This window comes from Asterias rubens, chromosome 10 (assembly GCF_902459465.1).
Source record: "Asterias rubens chromosome 10, eAstRub1.3, whole genome shotgun sequence".
NCBI lineage: Eukaryota > Metazoa > Echinodermata > Asteroidea > Forcipulatida > Asteriidae > Asterias > Asterias rubens.
Genome location: NC_047071.1, coordinates 3,401,787 through 3,428,428, shown reverse-complemented (window position 1 = coordinate 3,428,428; position 26,642 = coordinate 3,401,787). Strand labels below are relative to the sequence as shown.

The 26,642-nt window shown below is 37.8% G+C and overlaps 2 protein-coding genes across 2 annotated transcripts; both read left to right on the top strand.

Annotated features, from left to right (window-relative positions):
* Positions 1–425: 425 nt before the first annotated feature.
* Positions 426–12,051, top strand: LOC117295749 (integrator complex subunit 14-like). Its single transcript, XM_033778479.1, has 9 exons — positions 426–607; positions 2,293–2,557; positions 3,307–3,414; positions 3,666–4,176; positions 4,922–5,084; positions 6,169–6,302; positions 6,678–6,796; positions 6,971–7,036; positions 7,779–12,051. The coding sequence occupies exons 2-9, from the start codon at positions 2,309–2,311 to the stop codon at positions 8,001–8,003; spliced, it is 1,575 nt and encodes a 524-aa protein (XP_033634370.1). The 5' UTR covers positions 426–607; positions 2,293–2,308; the 3' UTR covers positions 8,004–12,051.
* A 550-nt stretch (positions 12,052–12,601) lies between these two features.
* Positions 12,602–23,488, top strand: LOC117296038 (ubiquitin-conjugating enzyme E2 Q2-like). The gene is made up of 10 exons (XM_033778891.1): positions 12,602–12,864; positions 14,170–14,274; positions 15,087–15,188; positions 17,336–17,493; positions 18,408–18,504; positions 19,380–19,525; positions 20,290–20,380; positions 20,797–21,000; positions 22,007–22,076; positions 22,395–23,488. Exons 1-10 carry the CDS (start codon positions 12,703–12,705, stop codon positions 22,424–22,426), a joined length of 1,167 nt encoding a protein of 388 aa, XP_033634782.1. The 5' UTR covers positions 12,602–12,702; the 3' UTR covers positions 22,427–23,488.
* Positions 23,489–26,642: the final 3,154 nt, after the last annotated feature.

The window sequence follows — 26,642 nt, the reverse complement described above, 5'->3', positions numbered from 1 at the left end:
TTAATTGTGGGCACTTTGGGGGCCTGACTTATTATTGAGACACCATACAAAAAATGACAAAGGCTTCTTTCTCCGGCACACAGACATTCTAACTTTGCGATGATGGTACATAATACACGCAGAGGGCGCCATTGTAATCGAAAGTAAGTTCAATAGACCTTTTCGCAAATACTGGGGCGCGCGCGTAAAGCTTGGAATTAGGTGCATTGTGGTCTAGCTGGTTTCCAAATTTGATCCATATCTATCCCACAATGCACCTCATTCAACAGTCTGCGCTTGCGCATTGGTATTTGCGATAAGGTCTATTCAGCCGCCGGACGTTTGTCTATTTACGACATTTGACTTTCAACAAGTCTAATTTTCAGTTAGATGTCTGAACGCCAGACGTCATTATGTTCTGCATTACCGCAGCTGATAAAGAGCACCTGACGCTGTATGGTTTTGTGCTGTAAAAACTGAAAATTGAATGTGTACACTGCAATGTGGACAGGTAGTGTGTAAGTTACACTGTTTTTGTGTGGTAGGAAGCATTTTATGATTGTTCCTCTCCACTCTCGTCTCTCAACCAGGGAATTTTTCATTTATCTGCAAGAAAGTGAGACTGAGAGTAAGTACGGACCTCAACATTAATCTGTTATTTTTGTTAGTGTTGTTAGTGTTACTAATAAATAGTAGTAGTGTTACTGTTATCAATCCTTTCGCTTCGGAGATATTGCAAACCTTTGCATAAACCATGGAGGAAGGTCCATTTTCCTTCCTCCATGGCCATGCATAAACGCACTTACGTCACGACTTATGTAAGTTACGTTTCACAAACCAAGGGTTCGTCCCTGCTCCTCGTCTAGGCCTAGCCGCACAATTTGAGTTTACAGTGTAACACTGTCCGAGGACACTACTCTAGAGAACTGTTTCAGTTTCGTTCACGTTCTCCCGTAACGTCATCTCACGACAATACTGATGATGGTTCAATGAATTTTGTAAAATGGCTGATCGCTCTTTTTTTTTCTTTTCTTAATCTCACGAGTATAACGATGATGGTTCAATGAATTTTGTAATGGCAGAATCGCTCAGATCGCTCTTTTTTTTTCTTTTCCTAATCTCGCCAAAATAAGGCTCAACTACTTTTGTTTATATGTGTCCTTTGATATCTCATTGTCCGAGGGGACGACAGAAAATCCACTCCGCAATCTCTAAAATTTCTTATCGTCCCCAACTACTCCGTTTTACCATTGCACTACAAATGCCAATTGTCCCAACCGTACGCCTATTTTTTTCCCAGAACAAACATGGAGAGTTATCTGCACACGTTTGCCTGTACTGTAAAGAAAAAAATACCCAATCCGCGCTTTGTGTACAAAACATGGACACGCCTCTAGGAACCACTCTTCGTACCTTTTTTTTTTGTTGCTTAGCCAGAGTAAATCATCATCATCAATAAATGAAACAAAAGAAAACATGAATTACTGAAAGCTTTGTAAGACTAGGGAGCCCATATTACAAATCTTAGCTCAATGGGTACAATACCCCCCACCCCAACCCCACCCCCACCTTTTTAATACATTTTTTAGTTGAATGGGGTACTTGGTCATCAAGGTGGGAACCCAAATTAGACATGGAAAAAAGAAGATAAATCTATTGTTTGTTGTGACGTCATCAAACTCTGCTGACTGTATATTATAATGTACACTGGGCAATTTGCCATTGTGTTGTTGATTTCAAATTTTGAAACGCCTAGAGTATAGTTGTACAAATGCAGTGTTGGAAATTAGAAAACATTACAAGATAAAGTTACTACATTTTTAAAATCATTGTCACCCTTACTAAAAGATCAACACACATCACTCCAATCCTCAAGGCCCTGCACTGGCTCCCGGTTCAAAAGCGCATCCACTTCAAAATTCTCCTTCTTGTGTATCAGTCTCTCCAGGGCACGGCACCTACATACACCCAGAACCTGCTACATCTTCATGCTCCACCCAGGCATCTCAGATCATCGTCCACCAAACTTCTAAACATTCCACGCACACGCCATTCATGGGGAGCCCGCTCCTTCTCACACTCTGGCCCATCACTATGGAACGAACTCCCCCCTAAACTCCGACAACTCACTACATATTCCAGCTTCAAAACCCATTTGAAAACTTATTTGTGTGCTTAACTATATTCTTTGCATTCTGGCTTCGGCATCTCTCCTGCGCCAGGAGTGTCTTTTAGACAGACATGGCGCATTATAAATTGCCACTATTATTATTATTATTATTATTATTATTTAATGATGTTTTCTTTAATTAGGAGAAGCAGCATCATCATGCCTACAGTGATCTTGTTAGATGTTTCATTGTCCATGACCCAACCTGTGAGCTCAACGGATGGAGGTAGCAGTAACAGTAGCAGTAGCAGTGAACCAATCACTAGGAGACAACTAGCAGAAGCTGGTCTGAATACACTACTAGACTTCATAGCTGCTAATAATAAACTAGAGTTTACTACACTTGTCATTTTCTCTTCGCTGTGGGAGATTGTGGTGCCATTTACAAGAGATTACAATGAACTGAAGGTAAAATTATTTTACTGAGTCTAACATTAGGCCATGTCCAAATTGGCGACTTCGGCTACAGCTACGGATAGATCAGCGCGTCTGTCAGTGTTGAAGAATAGCAGACGCGCGCGCCCTAGCCAAAGCTGTAGCCGAAGTCGCCAATTCGGACACGGCCTAACATTACATATGTAGACCTCTTGCCAAAAAACAGCTCCCTCACTGAGGTTAATTAAGACCTATCATTGGCTGAGAGTTGTACGCGACGCATACACTCAGGCAAGTTTCTTATGTTTAACCTGAGTGATGATGGTGGATGCATGGGCGATAAATCATTGTCTATGTTCCAAGGAAATAATGTTAATAAACATACACCAACAAAATATAGAGATAGATGAAGTGTGGATATACTGCCAGTTTCATTTATGTTTTTATAAACTATCAGAGGTCGAATTTGGGATGACAAATCCTTAAAACTACAAGTATTGTGTAGTTCAACATTTTTACTGGACCGAAATCAAAATGAGAAAAACATCCTAATCTGTTTTTTTAACACCACAAGAATATTTATCTTACAGGTTACACTTCAATACTCAGCCGCTATTAAAAGATGTTTATCAGATCAGTTCTCGACCAATCAAACTTCACAATTTGCACAGAGGTATAACAATGTAAGTTTCAAACCCTGCCTGAGGTCAGCACCAGTAGAGCACACAAAATGTCACATTCCTTCTCTCTCTAACATACATGTATCTTTGTATCCTCCACAGAAAGCAGTACACACCATTGAGATATTTGATAAGACGTGTCTGGAAACCGTCTTGGAAGGAGTCAAGAATGTTGTGATTGAAGAATGGGGTGCAAGTACTCTATGCCAGGTAGCTCATGTTTTATACCTTTCTGATACCATTGGCTCCTTGGTGTGTGCTTGTTAACCATTCACTGTACTAGAATCTCTTAAAAATTTAGGTAGTGTCAAGTGGGAATATTTGCAGGTGTAAAAATGTTAAATTATTCAAACTCATATTTATTACCCTTTTGCAAAACCTCAACAAGTTTCTGCTGAGTTAAACATTTGAAGTTGCCAATATAACCATTTAAATGTTGATTGAACTTCTTGTTGATGCAGGTTATTTTGGTGACAGACGGCAGTCCAGGAGTTGGTCCAGGATCATTGAAGCATGCCATACAGATTCTCTCCAACCCTAAAGCTGATGACTCCACCTTCCCTGTTCCCTTTGAGTTTCCCAATAGTTTCCACACGGTCCTCATCTCAAGCCAACTAGAACTCCAGCAATGGGGCTCATTGTCTATGTATCAGAAGTTACTGGATGCTAATCAACATAAAGGTCATATTCACACCATTGAAGGAGCTGTAACAGTTAAATCAGCACAGGTTATGTTCACTAAGATGGCTGAGGAGCTTTACTCAGCGTTTCATGCTAAGTTGTCATGTGGGAATCTTAGCTCAGAAGTACAAGTGTTCCCTCCACCACAGCCGGTTAACATGGCACGTGATTTTGAAATGGTTGCACAGCGTTTATCAACTGAACTTAGTATCTGTGGCTTCATAGATTGTGCTGATGCTTCTAGCCCACCGGTTATATCAAGACATCTAGTCTTACCACTTCCAGTTAAAGGTAAGCTACCACTGTGTCTTGAGGTCTACATCTTTTGGCTGTAAATGAACATGTATCTAAGAGACGTAAGAGAAGTTGGTGATAAAATCTTTACATTCAGCAGATGCTTTCATCCTGGTCATTTCTAAGAGCATGGAATGTTTTTTGTGGATATAATCCTATTACACAGATTGTTGACAAAGAAGTAAATTAAACTAGAGTTGGAACACTTCAAGAATGTATGGTTGCATTCCAACTCATATCCGGTTAAAGGCAGTGGACACTATTGGTAATTACTCAAAATAATTATTAGCATAAAACCTTACTTGGTAACGAGTAATGGGGAGAGGTTGGTAGTGTAAAACATTGTGAGAAACGGCTCTCTCTGAAGTGGAGTAGTTTTCGAGAAAGAAGTAATTTTCCACGAATTTGACTTCGAGACCTCAGACTTAGAACTTGTGGTCTCGAAATCAAGCATCTGAAAGCACACAACTTCGTGTGACAAGAGTGTTTTTTCTTTCGTAGTTATCTCGCAACTCCGACGACCAATCGAGCTCAAATTTTCACAGGTTTGTTATTTTATGCATATGTTGAGATACAGCAAGTGAGAAGACTGGTCTTTGATATTTCCCAATAGTGTCCACTGGCTTTAATATTCATCATGAGTTTTTGAGTTTCACTGATATACACACATATTGTCAGGCCAAATCGGCAACCAAATTGACCTAGTAAATTAGTTGTTAATATTGATTCCTTCCATTTTCAGATAAAAATTCATCAGGTTCAGGAGAAGGAGCAGAAGGAGGAGATAAGACTGAAGAGAAGGAGACGGTTCCGTCTTCAACCGAGATGGGATCTAATCCGTCATTTTGTGTCCTTCTACATGGCAGCCTGAAGGTGGAGAATCTTGTAGCACTCGTTAATGTTGGGTAGGTTATTCATTCAAGATTATCCATTTTTAGATTAGATTTTTAATTCATCTGAATCACATTAAGTAATACATACCAAGTTGTTCCACTTGTGTATTTTATTCATAGTCTCGGAGTTTTGCTGCATTGAAACATTGCAAAAGCACTCTCTATTCATCATCATCAGTCAGTATCATGCATTTCTGCACCAGCTGCCTGACTGATGAGAAGCTTCCAAATAGACCGGTCTTGAGCTGCAACTTCTGCCTCCTCCACAGACCACCCAGTACCAAGTCTGGAGAGGTCGTTCTGGATTACATTTGCCCATCTTGTCCTAGGGCAACCTCGTCTGTGTTTCTTGTGGGTTGGTGACCAGTTGTAGAGCTGCTTTTAGGGATCTGATTTGTATCCATTTGTTGGAGTTGACCAAACCACTGCAGTCTACATTTTCTTATGATGCTTGAGAGTGGGGGCTGTTTGCTCTTACATGCTTACTTGTGATATGTTGTGTCCATTCAATATAGGATCTTTCTTTGGCATCTCATGTCTAAGGCATCTAGCCTGGCCTCATTTCTTTCTGTCAGACTCCAACATGCAGCGGCCTACAGTAGGGTTGAAAGAATACAAGAATTATAAAACCTCATCTTGATGTCCAAATCAATAAATATTGTTGATTTAAAGGCAGTGGACACTATTGGTAACTTCTCAAAATAACTATCATCATAAAACCTTTCTTGATTACAATTAATGGGGAGAGGTTGATAGTATAAAACATTGTGAGAAACAGCTCCCTCTGAAGTTACGTAGTTTTATAGAAAGAAGTAATTTTCCCATGAATTTGATTTCGAGACCTCAAGTTTAGAATTTGAGGTCTCGAAATCAAGCATCAGAAAGCACACAACTTAGTGTGACAATGGTGTTTTTTCTTTCACTATTATCTTGCAACTTCGAAGACCGATTGAGCTCAAATTTTCACAGGTTTGTTATTTTATGCATATGTTGAGATACACCAACTGTGAAGACTAATCTTTGACAATTACCGATAGTGTCCACTGTCTTTAACCTTATCTAAATTACTATGGCTATCAACTTGAATTCCTTGTAGGGAGAACTGGTATGGACTGCTTCATTCCTGTGCAGATAGTAAGAAGAAATCCAACTTAATGATGTCATTGTTTGAGCCTGGTGATCATGCTATACCGTGGGTTGGAAAGTTTCATTTACTAGGACCATGTACAGGTGAGTCTATGGACCAGCCGAGTAAGAGCTAACCGAATCCATATATATTAATAACTAAAGCCTTTAGATCGTTTAATAGATAAAAATGAAAAGTGGTGATGGGTTAGTCAGGTTATTGTAATAAGGAGAATAAAATGTAGTGCTTTTTAAATGATCAACTAGTAGTAAATAAATATTTGCATGAGCTTTTGTAGCAACCACTATTTCATCAGATGCAATGAAAGAACAAACAACTTCAACAAAGGTTTATAATATAGAGATGATCATGTTTGTGTTTGAATGATTAGATATGCATTTATTACAGATGTCTTATTTTGTTTTAAATGTAGGATTCATTCAAATTTTCTTTGAATTTGATTTTCTTTTCTTCATCAGCTTTTGCCAATAATCCTTATGGGGAAGACAACAACAAGAGTCCATTTCCGGTCAGGTTACAAGAGAAAAGAAGTTACTCCCAGAATCCTGTTGTCTGGATTAAACCAATTAATTTACAGGTATGTTGACCTTTGACCTGATACATCACTGTTGGTTTTTATGTATACACATATTGCTTATCCAGCCCTGAAATATGATTCTTAATGAGTGTAAAAACATCGACAAGACAAGCAAAATTTCTTATTCCTATATCTTATCCCCTAATCAAGTCATTTTCTTGTCTTTTCTTGAAGGCTGATATTCAAAAGATTCTTCGCTATGCAAGAAAACTACCAGAGAAGACACTAGTGTTCTACAAGGTAATCTATAATAATAATAATAACAATAATAGTGTTCTTTCATATAGTGCGCATATCCATCACTCAGAGATGCTCGAGGTGCTTTAGCATTCAGTATTTTCCTGCAGGGTATGCGGGACTATAAAGTAATGGCATTCAAGGACTGATGGCATTTAGGGACTTTGTCATTATTCATAAGTTCCTATGTCCTCAACCACAAAAGCTATTTTGACAATCTATACATCATATGAAAGGGCTTTACGGACGTAGTCTGTTTTCAAGGGGTTTTCAACAAACATTTCCCTTCCGGTTAGTTAGTCTCTTCTCTAGTCGTCATTATTCATCAGTTCCTATTTCCTCAACCACAAAAGCTATTTTGACAATCTATACATCATATGAAAGGGCTTTAGGTACTTCACAAAAATGGGTATGTTTGTGACTATGTAGGCCAAAGCGATTGCTGCTTAGATTGGTACTTTTTTTATCGTGACTAGTAAAGTGTACACACTTGTGAAACAACCCCTTTCGAACATCCGTTCCCGAACACCTAGAGTTTGTTTTACAAACTCTAAATTTCTAGTTATATACTTGTCATATTAACTCATTTCAGTGTACTGTTTCAAATCTTGTTTTATCTAGTGATTTTCCTTTGCATCCATGATTTAACACATTTTCATCTGATAGATTTTGGGCAGTTCAGATTTCAGATAAATGAAAAAGAATTTTTAAACCAGGATCTTCTTGTGTATTTTCTTTCTTACAGGAGTTGAATAGACTTCGTCGTGCAGCCTTATCTTTTGATATGACTGAACTTCTCCAAGGTATGTCTATGATGCTAGAGAGAGAATGTACTATTTTACCCTGGACAGCTCATCCTGACGCAGCATTACAATTGACTCATGCTGGAAAGATGCTGACTAGTGCTATGGATAAAGGTTATGATTATAGCATTACACCACTGTCTACAAACTTTGCGTCAGATAGCTGAGATGTTCACAGTGTAACAGTGTAACACCAGCGTCACCAAACTATACTTCAGGTAGCTGAGATTGATCACAGTGTAACACCAACGTCACCAAACTTTCATTCAGGTAGCTGAGATTGATCACAGTGTAACACCAACGTCACCAAACTATACTTCAGGTAGCTGAGATTGATCACAGTGTATCACCAACGTCACCAAACTATACTTCAGGTAGCTGAGATTGATCACAGTGTAACACCAACGTCACCAAACTATACTTCAGGTAGCTGAGATTGATCACAGTGTAACACCAACATCACAAAACTATACTTCAGGTAGCTGAGATTGATCACAGTGTAACACCAACGTCACCAAACTATACTTCAGGTAGCTGAGATTGCTCACAGTGTAACACCAACGTCACCAAACTATACTTCAGGTAGCTGAGATTGATCACAGTGTAACACAAACGTCACCAAACTATACTTCAGGTAGCTGAGATTGATCACAGTGTAAAACCAACGTCACCAAACTATACTTCAGGTAGCTGAGATTGATCACAGTGTACCACCAACGTCACCAAACTATGCTTCAGGTAGCTGAGATTGATCACAGTGTAACACCAACATCACCAAACTATACTTCAGGTAGCTGAGATTGATCACAGTGTAACACCAACGTCACCAAACTATACTTCAGGTAGCTGAGATTGATCACAGTGTAACACCAACGTCACCAAACTATACTTCAGGTAGCTGAGATTGATCACAGTGTAACACCAACATCACCAAACTATACTTCAGGTAGCTGAGATTGATCACAGTGTAACACCAACGTCACCAAACTATACTTCAGGTAGCTGAGATTGATCACAGTGTAAAACCAACGTCACCAAACTATACTTCAGGTAGCTGAGATTGATCACAGTGTAACACCAACGTCACCAAACTACACTTCAGGTAGCTGAGATTGATCACAGTTTAACACCAACGTCACCAAACTATGCTTCAGGAAGCAGAGATGTGGCAAACAAGGAATTTGTCCATAGCGTGACACCATTGTCTGAAAACTTTGTTTCAGATAGCTAAGATGTGCTACAATGACTTTGTTCATAGTGCGTCACCAATTTTTACAAACTTTGCTGGAGATAGCTGAGATAGGACATCCAAAGACTGTATCCACAGTGTGACACCAGATAGCTGAGATGTCCATAGTGTGACACCAATGTCAACAAACTTTGCTAAGTTGAGATAGGACATCCAAAGACTGTATCCACAGTGTGACACCAGATAGCCGAGATGTCCATAGTGTGACACCAATGTCAACTAACGTTGCTTAGTTGAGATAGGACATCCAAAGACTGTATCCACAGTGTGACACCAGATAGCTGAGATGTCCATAGTGTGACACCAATGTCAACTAATGTTGCTTAGTTGAGATAGGACATCCAAAGACTGTATCCACAGTGTGACACCAGATAGCTGAGATGTCCATAGTGTGACACCAATGTCAACTAACTTTGCTTAGCTGAGATGTGACATCCAAAGACTGTATCCACAGTGTGAAACCAGATAGCTGAGATGTCCATAGTGTGACACCAATGTCAACTAACTTTGCTTAGCTGAGATGTGACATCCAAAGACTGTATCCACAGTGTGACACCAGATAGCTGAGATGTCCATAGTGTGACACCAATGTCAACTAACTTTGCCTAGCTGAGATAGGATATTCATAGAGACATACAAAGACTGCTGCAGTGCCACAGTTTGACACCTGTTTTTGTTTTCAAACTTTGCTTCGGATAACCCAGACGGTGTTCTGTTTGTATGCATATACTCTGTTTAAAGTGCTGAATAAAGATTTCAAAACAGGACAAATTTTTAATAATTAAACATTTACCAGTCTAAAGTGAACAGAAGTCACAAAAGAAAATTAACTTTTTTGAAGATGTTTTATACAAAAGTTTTCAGAAAATGTTAAATCACCTTCCACACTTGTCTGTAATTATCTTGCCTACATTTCGTCTGCTCAGAACTATAAGGTCAGTAAAATGGATTTGCAAAAAAATAGTTAATGGCCTGACGTTTCGACCCTAGCAGAGTCTTTCTCGAAGGCTAAATGACAACACAACAAACATGAACAGGTAACTAAGTGAAGTGAAATGGATTTGCTAAACAAAGCTTGTCGTCAAGATTTGAAAATAACATGTGCTTAGTTCAGTTTAAATTGTTTGTATATATATTTTTGTACATGATATCAGAGCAGTTGAAGGTGGGTAACCAGACCAGACACCATTAAAGTAGCTATGTTTTTTTTTTTATTAAATTGTAGATTTTAGCAGCACATTTGCTAAATTAGTTTGATTTGTTTCTATGATAGATATAAATTCATTAATGTCAAAGGATGATGGAAATCCTACTTGAACTTTGATGACAATAGTAACCAAGTAACCAGAATGAGATGCGCAGTGTCTTGAATCAAGACTATCATTGAGAAAGACTCTGCTAGTGTAGAAACGTCAGGCCATCAACTATATTTTGTTTTCATCATTATTTGTTTAAATACTGCTGAAGGGTGGGGACCAAAAATCTACAAATATTAATAGGATCCTCATTTGAAGAACTAACTCAATTTTAGTGTATAGTGTATGATGGTCACCACTGAGTGCAACCAAACACCAAAAACTGTCAACCAATGGCCAACGACCGGCGCATGTTTTTGTTTGGACAACAAAAGTTAAACACCAGAGAGTAATATAAAAACAACCGTAGATAAACAGTGAAACCAACTCCAATAACAACTTTGGAATTAAAGCCCTGCTGTTTGAAAGAAAAGGCTGACAATTTCACAATCGATGGGTAGATGTTAATGCAAAGACGTCCTATTGTAGGAATGTACAGTTTTTATGTGTGGCGAATAAACTGTGGATCAAAAGTTGTCCTCGGTAATTTAAAAACCTTGTTTACTTTCATAAAATCATTGCATGTATGAAGCATAACAAAGCCCAATTTCATATAGCTGTTGTAAGGCAGAAGATACTGCTTGAAAAATTTCTGTGCTTAAAATTTTTTTAGTGGATACCAGTCGCAACTTAATATAATTTACGTTACCCGTTTCTGTCCAGCAATATTTTGCTAAGCTTATCAATTTTTTGTGCTTAACAGGCTTTACGTAATTTGGGCTCAAATAGCAGTAATACGTATATACACAAAGGTATTATGTCCGTCCGTGTTGGTATTATTGAAAGGCCCGGCCCGATGTGCGTACAAGTTGCGCTCGCGTCGGAGTTGCGTCGACGCAGAACAAAGCTCGAACTTCGTATTCGACCAAAATATTTCGGCGGGGCTTTACTGACTTGAATTATTTATTTATTTTCGAAAAAAGAAGAGGCATTTTGAAGGAACGAGAGTGTAATAACCTGGAATTTCTCCGATTGCAATTAATTTTGTTATCGTCCGTTACCTACTTGGTGTAGAAATCACGAGCTCAGAAATCTCCAATCAAGATATCTCTCTCAATGGATCATGATAAGTCAAAGACCGAGGGTCGTGGAGATCGACCTAGGGGTCAACCTCGAATCGACAACTTGGTTGAAAACTCTTCACTATCGTCCAACTTGATGACAGAGGCACAGCAGCCGACCAAGCACCACACTTCTTCGTCACTCAACCCTTATGCTACAGAGGAGGACTTGTTAGCTTTGATAAGGCAATATAAAGACGCAAGAAAGAAAGCTGTGGTGGTACGGGATACCTACCAGTCACTCAAGATGAAGTATACAGATCTACTGTTGAATATTCATATGTACGTCATCACGAGTGGGCTGGACTTGGAGATCATTCAATGATAGCTTGATGTTCAAAGAACAACACGATTCTACAATGAGGACGCATTTAGGGATGGTTGCATCTGTTAGTGTTACTTTGTATAAAGTTCAGTTAATTATTCAATTAATTGTATGAAATGGTTCGGTTTAGTCGGGAAGGCAACAGTATGTTCTTCATTAACAATCTTCTATATTTTGGCAACAAACAGTATGAGAAGACACCTGTTTTACTAATTAATAAAAATAAAAAACCCACAAATCTGTGTTTTTTTATGCATTTAGAATTCTAACTTTTGTTGTTGAATTGTTTGTCTCTCTCAGCTGACCGTTGGTGGGGCCTAGTGCCCCGTTATTACCCCCTGAAAGTTAACCACAAACATCTTTCCCGTGTTATTTAACTAACTTTTCGAAAAGAATTTTTTTCAATCGGTCAATAATCAACAATTCCTTTCCAATTTGTTATGTGAGCGTAACGTCGCTCACACTGAGATATGCGTTTAGGTTTATTTTGGGGAATTTTATGTCACCGTCGCCAACATTATTGTGAAGGGAGACTGAATGTGAGTTTTATATTAAGTAACTTAGCCTAAAAGTACTCGCCTGTTCACTTTGATGCAATTAGTCTAAATAGCTTATTTATTTAATTTCTTTGACTAATTATACCTCATCAAAATAATTGGGATGGGGGAGTTCGTTTGGGGTAGGTTGGGGGGGGGGGGGGGTCTCCCAACGGTGCGAGTTATTTTGACACGTACTTTACCTATAGAGGGCGCAATTTCACTGAGGCTGCGTAGAAAATAACAAAACGCCATTTTCCGTGAACTTTTGTTTCTGCCGCAGATTTGATCCCACAAATATCGTGTTTGACTACATATCTGGAACGAGAAAAATGTAAAAATGGCCTGTGTGGCATCACTTAAACAAGAACTTCAACTCTCAGAATCATTATTCGGCAAAGATAATGAGAGATTCCAGATCCACGCTGCCACTATGGACGAGTTGACATGCAAGTTCATTGGCTGCAACAAGGAGGAATTTACCGTACATTGTAATTTCACAGTGAGTAATTGGAATGAACGTAACAAAGCATGTCAATAATTGAATTAGCCCTTTAACTAATGGTTCACGGTTTGTCCTATTGTTACAATGTAGTTAAGAGTACCCGATATTTTGTTGTCTTATTCAGTTTCGTAGTCATTTTTTGACATCAACAATCAACAATTTTCAGGGAATAATTTCCAGCAGGATTTACTGTGATTGTTGAGAAGAGAGAAACTCTTTCTTTTATTGATTGAGTTGAGTGATAAACGAAGTAAATACTTGCATTGGTACTATTGTACAATCTTAAACAGACCATCACTCAAATTCACCTTCATAAGATTGATTGGAACTCTAATATAGAACAGAAAAAAAGGAAAAAGTATTTTAATCTTTTTAGTATTTTCTCTTTGATTTATCTGGTCAATTAATTATTTTAACTATCGGGAATAATGAAAAATTATTTTGTTTGTTAAATCACAAGTTTTTGCAAATTTTTTTTTGATGAAAACCCTCCATGAAAATATGTCTTGGATCATATATATATAATTGTTGTTGCGGCTGTTTTTGATAAAAATGTCCTACGAAGGCAGTGACCAGTGTATCATGGATTGGTCAACAATGATCCACAACATTCAAGAAATAAAAATAAAGCCTTTTGTTTTATTAAATGCCACTTTACACCTCTACATTTTAAGCTGAGATAAAATAAATCTTATCCAGGCTAATGAAAGATGCCAAACCCAAATGCCACTTTTTTGCTCATGAATCATGACCTAAAGTCTAAACACTTGTTGAATAATGTACCATGTTTGGTCATGATGAATGAATTGTGCAATAGTGGGGGTCTTAAAGGATTTGGGTACTTTTTCAAAATGTCCATAGATTTACATTAAACTTACAGGGTGTGAAGATAATGAGAGTGGAAAGCTTCCCTTCAAATATTACTTGCTGTAATTTTTGAGAAATGAGTTAAACAATGTCATGAAAATACGTTTGTAAATGATTAAAATAATTTTCGTCTCATAAGACGAAAATTATTTTCATGACATTGTTTGCTCATTTCCCAAAAACTACAGCACCTCAGCACGTAATGTTTTCAGGGAAGCTTTCTACTATCATTTTCTTCAAACTGTGTAAGTTTAGTGTAAATCTGTGGACATTGTGTTTTTTGTCCTACAAAAGTTACATAGACCCTTTAATATTGGGAATGGGTTTTCTGGAAGAGGCATTCAAACAAAGCCAGTATTGTACTTTATCAGTTAGAATGTGAATTGAAAACCCCCCAGATATTAGATCTGACCCTCTGTTGTTCTTTGCTTAAAGGATTCGTACCCACAGACGAGGCCAGTATGGTTCTCAGAATCAGAAGATCCAGTCTTATCAACAGTGATTCAACGTTTATCTGAAATCAGTGCATCCGGCCAACTGGTAGGTCAGATTACATTTATGTCACAAGTAACATGGGACCAATTTCATAATCTGCTTACCGATAAATTCTGCGCTTATGATCACCATTCTCCGCGTACCAAAAAAGCACAACATTTCTCTGCTAGCTGTGTAAGCGCAGCAGAATGAATGCCTAGTATTTTTTAATGTGGAGTATGCCAAGCCGAAATTCCCTGCTAACCCGTGAAATATGCTTGACGTAAGCATGGAATTACCAAGTGTGGATTCTTTGCTTACAGTAAGGAGAGCCATGAAATTGGGCCCAGCATAAAGGTGTTAAGCAGAAAACTCTGCTGAGCAAATTTATTTGCTACGAAAGAAATGAGTGGGGTACCAGTTGCAGCAATGGTAACTGTATAGTATCCTGGCCGGTAACCTATTTTTGCTAAGCGAGAATTTTGTTGTGCTTAGCTTAGCAATTCTTTTGTGCTTACAGGCTTTATGTAAATTGGCCCTGATCTCATCATGTGATATAGCCAAATTCCAGCTACAATGAATTTCTTGTTGTTGTTGTGTAGGCTTAGGGTGAGGAGGGGAAGAAATTTTTCATTCACTTTCATGTGAGTACTCAATAAACACATTTAGTTTGATATTTGATGGTTTTTACATGATGCAAATTTAAATGACTGTTAAAAGATAGAGTAATAGGCCAACCCTGGAGGAAGTAATAAAACCTCCATGGTCAAATTAATCATGACCTCCATTGACCCCTATAGTTTTTATAGAGGAGTCCTACCAATAATTGCAGGATGTTGTGATCTTATTATGGACGTATTATTTTTTTTAATAAACAGCTCTTAAAGATGATAAGAAGGTTGGTCCGAGACCTTTGTAAACTTCATAATGTTCAAGAACCCTCCACAATGTCAATCTTAGATCAAGAGCTACCATCAGAGGTATGTATACAATAATGTGCATTGTCTGCTTTGGGTTGCTTTTAAAGGCAGTGGACACTATTGGTAATTACTCAAAATAATTATTGGCATAAAACCTTACTTGGTGACAAGTAATGGGGGGAGGTTGATGGTATAAAACATTGTGAGAAATGGCTCCCTCTGAAGTGCCATAGTTTTAGAGAAAGACGTAATATTCCACGAATTTGATTTTGAGACCTCAGATTTAGAACTTGAGGTCTCGAAATCAACCATCTAAACGCACACAACTTCGTGTGACAAGGGTGTTTTTTTCTTTCAATATTGTCTCGCAAGTTCGATGACCGATTGAGGTCAAATTTTCACAGGTTTGTTATTTTATGTTTATGTTGAGATACACCAACTGTGAAGGCTAGTCTTTGACAATTACGAATTGTGTCCACTGCCTTTAAGTATTAATATGATATCATGTTTTTTTTTAATCCATTAAATCTTCCCATTCATAACACCTAGTCTTAGGTAAGCATCTTATCTTAGTGATATTGAACACCCAACCCTTCTTAGTATTTATGTTCCTGCCTCTTACCAATTTCATGTAGGTTTTGACAATACCAAACGGTTCGTCACATTGCAAAGTAGCCTTGAGATTGTATTTGGTGTCTTTACTAAGTCAAGGGAATTACTATTTTTAGGCCTGGACAAATTTCCTGTCCAATGGACCTTCCCATGAAATATGTAAATTGCACATAGCAATATAGAAGTGTCGTGGCCGAGCGGTTAAGATCACCGAATTCAAACTGGTGTTTCTGATCAGCAGAGTGTGGGTTCGTATCCCCAGCCGTGACACTTGTGTCCTTAAGCAAGACACTTGACATTGCTTCGTCCTTCGGATGGGACGTAAAGCCGTTGGTCCCATGTGTTGTGTAACGCATGTAAAAGAACCCAGTGCACTTATCGAAAAGAGATGGGGTTCGCCCCGGTGTTCCTGGCTGTGGCTGCTTAATGCGCCGTAGCACCTTGTAAACCCTTATAAGGTGCTAACTAATTGGGTCTCAAAATTCATCACTGCAATAACCTATCTTTCTGAAAGTTTGTATATATACTCAGTGCCTTGAGTACCTTGTTTGGTAGATACGTGCGCTATATAAGACTTTGATATTATATAGCGCGTGTGCATGAACATTTTGGTTGGCAACTACACAACTACAAGATCACAACTACTAGATGTCTCAGAAGCTGCCAGATCAGTGGGGCTCAACATACACACTGGGAAAACCGAACTGATGACTACTCAACCATGTACAAATCTAACACTCAAAGGAGAAGTCATCAAACAAGCAACAGACTTCAAATATTTGGGGTCAATGATGGCACCATCAGAGAGCGACGTACGACGACGTAGATCTGTAGCATGGGGTGCTTTCTGGAAACTGGGAAGGATTTGGAAGTCTTCTTCCATGAATCAATAGCTAAAACTCAACATCTTCAAGACAGCCTGCCTTCCTATACTTCTATATGGCTGTGAGACGTGGATCCTGACCAAGCACCTCACTGCATATCTCAATAGTTATCACACAAACTGCCTCCGAATCATACTGGGAATAAAAAGTCTTGACAGGGTTACCAACACCACGTTGTACAACCTCAGCCACCAAAGTGCATTAACTCAGACCATCCGAAAACGACAACTCAGATGGGTCGGACACATCCTGCGGAAACCCACCAACGAACACTCAACATCTACGCTCTTTACTCCCCATCGCACGGCCGGCGCAAACAAGGTCGTCAGCGCCTGCTGTACCCTGAGTACCTTGGAAGATTAGTCTCCCCGGATTTTCTGCTCTCCCCACTTGAGATTCGGAAAATAGCACAAGACAGGAGAGAATGGGAAAAGCTTGTGTCTGCCTGCTGTGCAGTCGACCGATGATGATGGTTGGCAAAACGCGCTGTTTTGTATGCGGCCAATAACTGCGAGACGCAGGCGCGATTGTGCATCTGCTTAGTGCACATATCTATGGCATTTGCGCATGCCTGAATGTAATTAGCAATTCCATGGGAAGGGGTCTTTCGCCTGGGACATTTTGTTGGGCAACCTGTATTAGGCAAGTGCTCTCATAGAAACACCAATGAGTTGCATTGAATAAAAGACACTTGTTTTCCTTCTTCTACAGAAGAGTGATGATGACATGGCTAGTGCAGATGAAGATGATGATGGGATAGATTATTATAACGGAGATGATGACGACGATGATGAAGATGAAGATGAAGAAGAAGAGGAAGAAGAAGAAACTGATTGTATGGATCATTACGAGATGGAAGAAGAACCAAGGTAGGTTAACAAACACCCACAGTAAACTATGTATGTAACACCATACCGATTGTATGGATCATTACGAGATGGAAGAAAACCAAGGTAGGTTAATACACCCACAGTAAACTATAAATAGAACGCATTTTGATGTAGGAATTTTGTAGTCTGTGTTTGATGTTGTATTTACCAGGCATGCAACTCTTCCGCGGAATTCCGCGTTTTTATTTTTTTTTTTACGTGAAAAAAAAAGAAGAAAAAAAAGTAGAAATTGTTTTCTTCTTTTTTTTTAGTCTAATATATGCCTGGCATTAACAGTGTACAACTACAATCATGTAGAATAAGCCTAGTACATGCTAAAAATGCACCTAAGAGCATAATAAACCTCAACATTTTCTAGGGTACCATTGTGGGTATCATGTCCCGTGGCATTTCGGCTGCCTCGCTCCGCACTTGCGTTGTGCCTTTGAAAATTTTCCTCTTTTATTTTCAACGGGCAGTTGCATGCCTGATTTACTGATGTTAGGTAGTTAAGCACGAGTTCTACTTTAATGAATGTTATGAAAGCCCTTTTAAAATGGTGCAATTCTCCTGCTACATGTACATGAACTTTGATATTTGATGAAACACACCTCTGAACAATCCGCGTCTACCATTTCCACCCTGTTGGGAGTCAACTCCTTTGTGTATGATTCTCAAAATAATTGACTCCCAAAATGGTGAACAGGATGGGCGCTTGAAGGTGGCTCGTTGTGCAAGGGGTCTTTTGTGGTGACAATGTCAAACGAATTGTGTCAAAACTTGTTGATATTGTTGTTGAATATCAGGCTGAAGATGATTATGGTATGAAATCGCTCTATATTACATTGGTGTTATTTTGTTCTTGTTATGGCATGGTTCATTCTGTTAATTGTTGCTTCTTCTTTACCAATCAGTAAATCAGTTACAGAGAAAGATGACAAGGACATAGATGCAGAAAACTATGCAGTACTGGAGAGACTAAAATCCAACCAGAGAAGAGACTACTTAAAGGTAAAGTATTGTCTCTTCTCAAGCTGCTTCGTTATCAATATCCACTTAGTGTTCCTCAGTACCTCATAGCAAAATGATGTATGAGACTAAAATCCAACCAGAGAAGAGACTACTTAAAGGTAAAGTACAGTATAGTCTCTTCTCAAGCTGCTTCGTTATCAATATCCACTTAGTGTTCCTCAGTACCTCATAGCAAAATGATGTATGAGACTTAAAACCCAACCAGAGAAGAGACTACTTAAAGGTAAAGTATAGTCTCTTCTCAAGCTGCTTTGTTATCAATATCCACTTAGTGTTTCTCAGTACCTCATAGCAAAATGATGTATGAGACTAAAATCCAACCAGAGAAGAGACTACTTAAAGGTAAAGTACAGTATTGTCTCTTCTCAAGCTGCTTTGTTATCAATATCCACTTAGTGTTCCTCAGTACCTCATAGCAAAATGATGTATGAGACTTAAATCCAACCAGAGAAGAGACTACTTAAAGGTAAAGTATAGTCTCTTCTCAAGCTGCTTTGTTATCAATATCCACTTAGTGTTCCTCAGTACCTCATAGCAAAATGATGTATGATACTAAAACCCAACCAGAGAAGAGACTACTTAAAGGTAAAGTATAGTCTCTTCTCAATCCAGTGTACATTTCCTTGGAATCTCAGTACATCGGTCTCACTTCACCATAGCTGTATCAACAAAAAATCAAGCTTATTTTGTACTTATACATATTTTGTAAACTACAGTCAAGTGAGCCCTAATTATCGTATTGGTTTTAAGTATTGTATTTTGGAAATGTGGATTATTACGCGATGTTATTGTGACTTTTGTTGTGTCTTATTTTTGCACTGAGATTCTCAATTAATGTTTAATTCTTGGTATAGGGCTCAGTATCAGGGTCAGTGCAGGCCACAGACAGACTGATGAAAGAGCTAAGAGATGTCTACAGATCAGATGCTTTCAAGAAGAAAATGTACTGCGTGGAGTTAGTCAACGACAGTCTCTATGACTGGCACATCAAAATTCTATCGTAAGTAGATAATTTACTGTGTAGAGTTAGTCAACGACAGTCTCTATGACTGGCACATCAAAATTCTATCGTAAGTAGATAATTTACTGTGCAGAGTTAGTCAACGACAGTCTCTATGACTGGCACATCAAAATTCTATCGTAAGTAGATAATTTACTGTGCAGAGTTAGTCAACGACAGTCTCTATGACTGGCACATTAAAATTCTATCGTAAGTAGATAATTTACTGTGTAGAGTTAGTCAACGACAGTCTCTATGACTGGCACATCAAAGTTCTATCGTAAGTAGATAATTTACTGTGCAGAGTTAGTCAACGACAGTCTCTATGACTGGCACATCAAAATTCTATCGTAAGTAGATAATTTACTGTGCAGAGTTAGTCAACGACAGTCTCTATGACTGGCACATCAAAATTGTATCGTAAGTAGGTAATTTACTGTGCAGAGTTAGTCAACGACAGTCTCTATGACTGGATTATCAAAATTCTATCGTAAGTAGATAATTTACTGTGTAGAGTTAGTCAACGACAGTCTCTATGACTGGCACATCAAAGTTCTATCGTAAGTAGATAATTTACTGTGCAGAGTTAGTCAAAGACAGTCTGTATGACTGGCACATCAAAAATCTATCGTAAGTAGACAATTTTCTTTGTGGAGTTAGTCAAATTGCTGTTCATGTGTTCCCTGTAGTTAAACATACGAGGAGTAGTCTACTACAGATTTTGTCTTTTGTTATTCTGTATCTTTGCTTTTTATACCTGACAGTGTTGACAATGACAGTCCATTACATGCAGACTTAAAACAACTAAAAGAAAAAGAAGGGAAGGATCACATCTTGCTAAATATGACATTTAAGGTGAGTTTCTAAACACTAAGCACCTCAAATAAGATATAATTATGCTTCACACTCTGCCATGGCACAACCGATCATCTTAAATCTTCCAGTATTTCTGACACAAAATCTCTGCAAAATACTTAGGGAACTGTCAAACGAGGCAACCTTTACAGGCAACTTGGAGGTAACCAACCGCACTGCAGGCTACAGGACCATGTTGGTAGCAGAAGCCGTTCTTTAAACTATGTATTTCAGTCCTCAAGAAATGTATGTTAACTTTGATATGTGAACGGTGTTGCTTCTTGGAGATTGCCTGGAACTGGTTGCCTGTAAATTGCCTCGTATGGCATGACCCTTAGTTTCGTCAAATTTCTACTGGTTTTGATGTGAAAGGCGTCTGTTTGCTTGTTGATGATAATAATTCTGTCACTTTGTAGGAAAACTTTCCGTTTGACCCACCGTTTGTGAGGGTGATCTTTCCAGTGTTAACCGGTGGTTACGTCTTGGGTGGTGGTGCTATCTGCATGGAGTTATTAACTAAGCAAGGTTGGAGTAGTGCCTACACAGTAGAGGCAGTCATCTTACAAATAGCTGCTACACTAGTCAAAGGCAAAGCCAGGATACAGTTTGGTGCATCAAAGGTAAGACATACCAGGAGTTGGCTCAATATTAATGGGATGGGTTGGGGAACTTGTCAAATGTTGAGTCTAGTACACGTATAGGGCAGAGGAAGTGATTGTGATATTGGATTGTGTAGTTTGTGTGTTTTCATGTAAACATTTTATTGCTGCTTTTTGTAATCTTGGCTTTCATATATTTTAATGCAGTCAGTGGCAATAGACTGAAAAGCTTCCGAGTCACTGTATTTTGTTGACTTTTTTTAATATCAGGCATGTGCCATTGGCTTTTTGCCCTTACTGTTTTTTCTTTTACTCCTGTATTTTATATTGTTCTTTTTGTTATGCCGAATGAATAAAAATATTATTTAAGACTAAACTAATGTTGTTTGGTCACTTTTGGCGCTGTATAAACCATTAATTATCAGTACATAAATGTTCCCCTAGAAGCCATTACACACTTTCGGTAAACAGTATTGTCCAAGTCCCACACTTCGTGTATCACAACTTATATATAAAATAACAAACCTGTGAAAATTTAGGCTCAATCTGTCATCAGAATCGGGAGAAAATAGCGGGAAAAACCACTCCTGTTTTCGCGCGTTACGCTGTGTCATGACATGTGTTTATAATAAATCCGTAATTCTCGCTAGTGAGAATTGATATTGTTTTAATGTTGTCTCAAAAAGTTAAGCATTTGATGGAACAATATTTCAAGAGAAGTCTTTCACCATTACCTTCTGTAAACCATGTAAATTATTTGTAAATCTGTGAACTTTTTTTTTTTTACTGTACTGAAATGTATAATGGCGTTAAATAAAATAAAGTTAGAAGAAAATGAAATTCTTACTGTTAGAAGAAAGAAAAAAAAAGTATTTAACGAGACTTACTCATTTTATGCTTTCTTGCACTTGTATTAAAATGACATTTTAAGTGTACAGTAGCTTTTGTGTAGCTATTTTGTATTGAGTTCAAGATGTTTTAATTTGTCATACTAATTGGGTGATTTGATTTGTTTGCCTCTTCACAGCAGCGTCAGTATAGCCTGGCAAGAGCCCAACAATCCTTCAAGTCATTGGTGCAGATTCATGAAAAGAATGGTTGGTCAACTTACTTACATCTTTCAGTTTGTTATGTCAGTGCAAACAATTATATATGGTCATCTTGATTCTGTAATTATGTTGTAACTAACACTAAGCTAAGAAAGATCCTTGACGAAACATTGGGCACATTTGATTGATGATTAAAAATGGTGTAATAACAGGCTTTTTCCTGAAGACGATCCAAGCATACTGATCGAAACGTCGAGTTGAAACCAACCGTTCAGAACCACCCCAACTCATTTAGAGATGGTCACTACAGGTGTGACCTCAAACCTTTCCATAATAGGCTTTTTGTTTTACTCTTTTTCTCTAAAGGCTGGTTCACGCCACCCAAGGAAGACGGCTAGCCCTACTCTCAATGATTCCTGAAATAAATGAACTATCGACAACATATACAGTTTGCTTTATTGCAAGCAAAGAAAACAAAGAAACCTAGAACCTATAGCATCCATGGAGGGACTCTAATGGATAAAGACATCTGTTGTTTTCTTCATACACTTTAAAAGGGAGTCATACAAAGATAAAAGACTTTGGTTCTTTGAGAGTGTTCCACAACCAGATGACAACCTTTTTTTTTTTTTAGTAAACTACGGCCATTATGTGCAACATCGTCTGCCCATGCATGGAATGCTGTCAGTCAATGTTCCCCTATCCCTGTGTCAGAAATATCCTGAGGTCTTAAGTGAATTTCAGAATGTCAAAGTGGGGTCTTTCCACACACAATCTTTAAGGTAAGTTAAGGTATTTCCTGATATCCTGGCATCATGTTAATATTTCAGCACAATATTAATTGTTAATGGATCTCATCAGTGAAGCCAAGGTAATCTTCCGTAATGAAGATTTAAAGTTAAGCAGATGAAATTCCCAAGTTATGATCGAACTCAGGAGAACATGTTGCTTGTGGATTGGTAGTTGGGATATGAACCTTTATTATTTGCGTGATACACAATCTTACTTAATGATCCATAGATTGTGTGACACAGCATAAGTCAATAGGGACCTAGGCATCTTAGTGAACTCGCTATGTATAATGGGATAATCTTTAGAATCAGGTGGTTACGTCTTAAGATTCAATATGTTATTTTGGGAGTGTAATATGTGAGCAGAATCAACCCATAAATAATCACTGGGGATTGATAATTTAATCATTGACACAAAGTTAAAATCAAGCGGTCGTAATTTTGCTTCAAAAAAGTACATCACAACTCATTTCATCAACACTCTATCAAAACTTGTTGGCAAGTTTCAATGGTGTTAAAACAATCGGTTTGAAATGTAGAACCCAATGACTGAACTGTTGGTTAAGTATGAGAATTGATAGAAGGTAACACGATAAGAACTTAAAGGGTCTATGTAACTTTTGTAGGGAAAAAAACACAATGTCCACAGATTTACACTAAACTTACACAGTTTGAAGATAATGATAGTAGAAAGCTTCCCTTAAAATATTACGTGCCGAGGTGCTGTAGTTTTTGGGAAATGAATAAAACAATGTCATGAAAATAATTTTCGTCTCATGAGATGAAAATTATTATAATCATTTACAAACATATTTTCATGACATTGTTTTACTAATTTCTCAAAAACTACAGCACCTCAGTAAGTAATATTTGAAGGGAAGCTTTCCACTCATTATCTTCAAACCCTGTAAAGTTTAATGTAAATCTATGGACATTTTGAAAAGGTATCCAAATCCTTTAAACAAAAATATCTGAAATGGAATTTATACAAATATTGGTTTCTTGGAAACTTGACTCCATAGGCAGGTTTCAGAGCTAACAACAAAAGAAAAACATTGCATAACAGAAATAGGTTACCAGCCAAAGTACCTATAGTGACTCACAATACATGTGACTGGTTCCATGTTGGGCATTCATTTTCGTTTAAAATTCTATCTGAGATTGTGCTGTGTGTTGTGTCTGGGTTTAGATCTTGATGTACATTTTGGTATGACACAATAGAATAGGGTGTTATACCAGTAAGCTTGACACAGTTCAGTCAAATCTCTTCCATTACACTATTGCTATTGTTTAATGCTTTGTTTATACATCTTGTTTATTGTGTATGGTTGTATACTCATCCAGACTCACTAGTGATGAGTCATCTATTTCCCTGTACATAAAGGAAAATGGAAATCTTTGTTGTACATTTTTGAAGGAGAGATTTCCATTTGGGGAGTCGGTGTTATTAGAGACCCATTATTTTGGAGACCTGTCTGCAGCCGTTTAAACAAACTCTCGCCTGTATTATCTATGGATATAACCATTGATGTAACTCATTGCTTTATTTTATAATAGTGTGTAATTTAGTTTAATTTAACCACCAAAATCTGACCCAAACTGCTGCAAGCTTCGTTATACCAGCAAGGTTGAACATTTGTTGTCTCTACAAAAGTCGCTTGTTTTATTGAGTATGAATCATTAACTGGTCCAATTGCTCTTTGATCACACAGACACTTAATCTGAAAGGGGAAGATATGTTAAGTGCCAATCATCTTGAAAGTTTATATTGAATTATTTATTGGACAAACATTTCCTCCCAGACATTTGATATAAATATGATGCTGTGTTCTACAATTGCCATACTATTTTGACATGCTGTTTGCATTTTGAGTACTTTGTAAAGGTACAACCAAGTTGGACTTTCACTAAACAATGTTTTGAATTCATGGCAGTGGAGTCATGGCATGATAATTGGTCAGTGTTTCTGCTAGGCTGCTCTATATTAATTACCCATGACGTAGTTAGTGCCCTGTTGAACCCTTTATAAAGGAAACTGACTCCCCACTACAACATGCATTGAAGCACTGAACGCTGCCCCTTAGCAACAGCCATGTCATCAGCCACAGCCGTGTACATGTAGCTGCCAGTATGGCAACCAATTCACTACTCTCCCCACTACTGCATGCATTGAAGCATATGCTGCCCCTTAGCAACAGCCATATCATCAGCCACAGCCGTGTAGCTGCCAACATGGCCAACAATTGAGAAACAGCTTTAGGAATATGAAAGGGAGTCTCTATTTGTGATTTATGCTGTTTCTTTGGTTTATTTCTTTGTTATCCTTTCTGCATGTTATGTTGATTATTAATGTTTAATTTATTCAATCCAATATTGGTGATTTAATTCTTACTTGTTTCGAGTGCCTTTTTACCGTTTCTGTAAAATGCTAACCCTTGCACATTTTCATACTCTTCCAACAAAATTGTGGAATGTCAAACAAGCATCTTTACACCTCGATAACGAAAATAATTACTATTGTATGTTTTATTTTGCAAGTTCACTAACCTTTGTTGGTTGTTTGGTCATCTGCCCAGGGTTCGTTAGTCAACATTTTTTGTCAAATTGAACTTATTTACTAAAAATTACCAGTATGAAAAGTATGAAACCATGCTCCAATGAACCTGTTACAAACCCTCGCTATGCTTTATGTATTGTTTTTTTTTTAAATTAGGCACGCTGCTTACCAACCAAAAAGACCTATGGTATAAATATAAACAAACTGTTAGTGGCTTGACATTTCAATCTTAGCTCAAGAAAGACTCTGCTAGGGTCTAAACGTCAGACCAGTAACTATTTAAAAAAAAGTTTTTTTAAATATTTATTTTACACACCCTATTTCCATTTTCCATTCCATGTAAGTCAAATTTTGTGGTCTCAAATTAACTGCCATCTCTTAATAAATAAATAATTTAACACATTCAATGTTGGGTTTAGTGTAACTGAGTGAAATGAAACTGTCATTCAGTTAATCCAAAGTACAACAAGCCTGTTTGTGCAATCCATAAGTTTATAGCCCCAAAGTGGGCGGAAGGGGTGGGGGGGGGGGGTAAATACATGGTGTTATGTTATTGTACACAGGAGGATACATCGTATGGTTATAGCAATCAGCACATGGGCCATTGTGTTGAATACTTGAGGTTATTTTGCAGTCAGTCTTGTATTTGAGTTTTAAAATGATTCCCATTGATTAGGAAAAGAGTTGATATCTCCACTCTACAAGATGGGTTGTTTGTCAAGTTTATAATGATGATACCCTCATTTGGTAACATACTATCTTCGAGTTATTTGTATAGTTAAATATGTCCCCCATTATTACATATGCAATAATAGTTTCGGCTTTACTTCTTATGATTATGTTATCGTATTTTCTTTTGTGGACCAGAGATAAATAATATTGTTAATTGAATTGAACAATGAAAACCCCCCAAAAATGATGATAGTGAAACGTAGAAGGAATAAAGTAATCGGACAACCAACTCTGTAAAAGACGAGTAACTCTTGAAATGTGTCAAGTTAAATTGATGGTGTCATGTAATAAACTAGTTGTTGTTTTAATTACATTGTTTGTGGAAACAAACACATGTCAAATCTGTATCATCCCAACAAGCCTGGAATCATGTTAATATCTTGAGTATGGTAATCTTGATCGGATCAAAAGTATTGTAAGCCGAAAAACATGACAAGCGTTGTGTCTGCTTACTTTGCGATATATCATACTTTCTCCATTCATGATGTAATGGCCCAATGTCGTTAAGCCTGTAAAGTGTAAGCACATAAATTG

Bases quoted from the DNA above. Each gene is read 5' to 3' on its own strand.
- LOC117295749 (XM_033778479.1), top strand. From the start codon at position 2,309: ATGCCTACAGTGATCTTGTTAGATGTTTCATTGTCCATGACCCAACCT. The intron at 2,558-3,306 runs GTAAAATTATTT...TATCCTCCACAG, and splicing joins GAGATTACAATGAACTGAAG to AAAGCAGTACACACCATTGA. The intron at 7,037-7,778 runs GTAATCTATAAT...TCTTTCTTACAG, and splicing joins AGACACTAGTGTTCTACAAG to GAGTTGAATAGACTTCGTCG.
- LOC117296038 (XM_033778891.1), top strand. From the start codon at position 12,703: ATGGCCTGTGTGGCATCACTTAAACAAGAACTTCAACTCTCAGAATCA. The intron at 18,505-19,379 runs GTAAAGTATTGT...TTCTTGGTATAG, and splicing joins AGAGAAGAGACTACTTAAAG to GGCTCAGTATCAGGGTCAGT. The intron at 20,381-20,796 runs GTGAGTTTCTAA...GTCACTTTGTAG, and splicing joins TGCTAAATATGACATTTAAG to GAAAACTTTCCGTTTGACCC.